General features: G+C 51.1%; 1 protein-coding gene across 1 annotated transcript in view; it reads left to right on the forward strand.

Annotated features, from left to right (window-relative positions):
* Positions 1 to 250: 250 nt before the first annotated feature.
* Positions 251 to 707, forward strand: part of cav1 (caveolin 1) — a gene marked incomplete in the record, with an annotated part of 3,836 nt that continues 3,379 nt past the window's right edge. Inside the window, 1 exon segment of the mRNA XM_078082405.1 lies at positions 251 to 707. Within this exon segment, the coding sequence (XP_077938531.1) occupies positions 676 to 707 (32 nt within the window).

Below are 707 nucleotides of genomic sequence, written 5' to 3' on the forward strand. Positions count from 1 at the left end.
ATCACATCCAGCTGAGTGCGCCAGCTGGTGTGCGTCCAAGGTGAGTTGATCCAAGAATGCAAACAAACCAGAGTGACCAGCATGGCTTCACAACAGCTGAGAGTGCCAATACACTGTCTGTGCGTTAATTAAGCTGTTGTTTGTCAGAGGACAGGTGGCAGACTGCTTAAATAGTTCAATAGCTGCTGGTTCATGTTGAATGCTACTTGAATTTGCTTTATTCATTTCTCTTTTGATTATGTTTTCTTGCTCTCTATTCCTTGAGTGGGTCTCCCTCAGGCTAAGGTACGGCACATATCCACACCTTGCCAAAACCATTCCCTGAACAAAAGGGTGGTTATGCCCTGCCTCGATCCCCAAGTAAAGTCATTGCACCGCAGTTTACAGTTACAACACAGCTCTTCCCCCAGGTAGAGACAGGTTTCAGGGCGCCTCCCCCCGTCTTTGCTCACAGGTGACTGCGAGGACGCGCTGTGCGAGAAGAAGAAGAGGAAGAGGAAAGCACGGAGGTCTCCCTCCTCCTCAACACTGGCATTAAAAGTCTGGTCACGTTCAGCGAAAAGGGCAGGAGTTAGATGACCACGCAGGTCCCTCATTCCGTCTCCACGCCTCCCCCTCAGCTTCAGTGGCTTCTCGTCCGTTGCACGAGCCGATCCGTTCAAACCTGAGGACAGCATGACAGGAGGACTGAAGGACGGAGACACAGA

The sequence above is a fragment of the Gasterosteus aculeatus genome, chromosome X (assembly GCF_964276395.1).
Source record: "Gasterosteus aculeatus chromosome X, fGasAcu3.hap1.1, whole genome shotgun sequence".
Lineage (NCBI taxonomy): Eukaryota > Metazoa > Chordata > Actinopteri > Perciformes > Gasterosteidae > Gasterosteus > Gasterosteus aculeatus.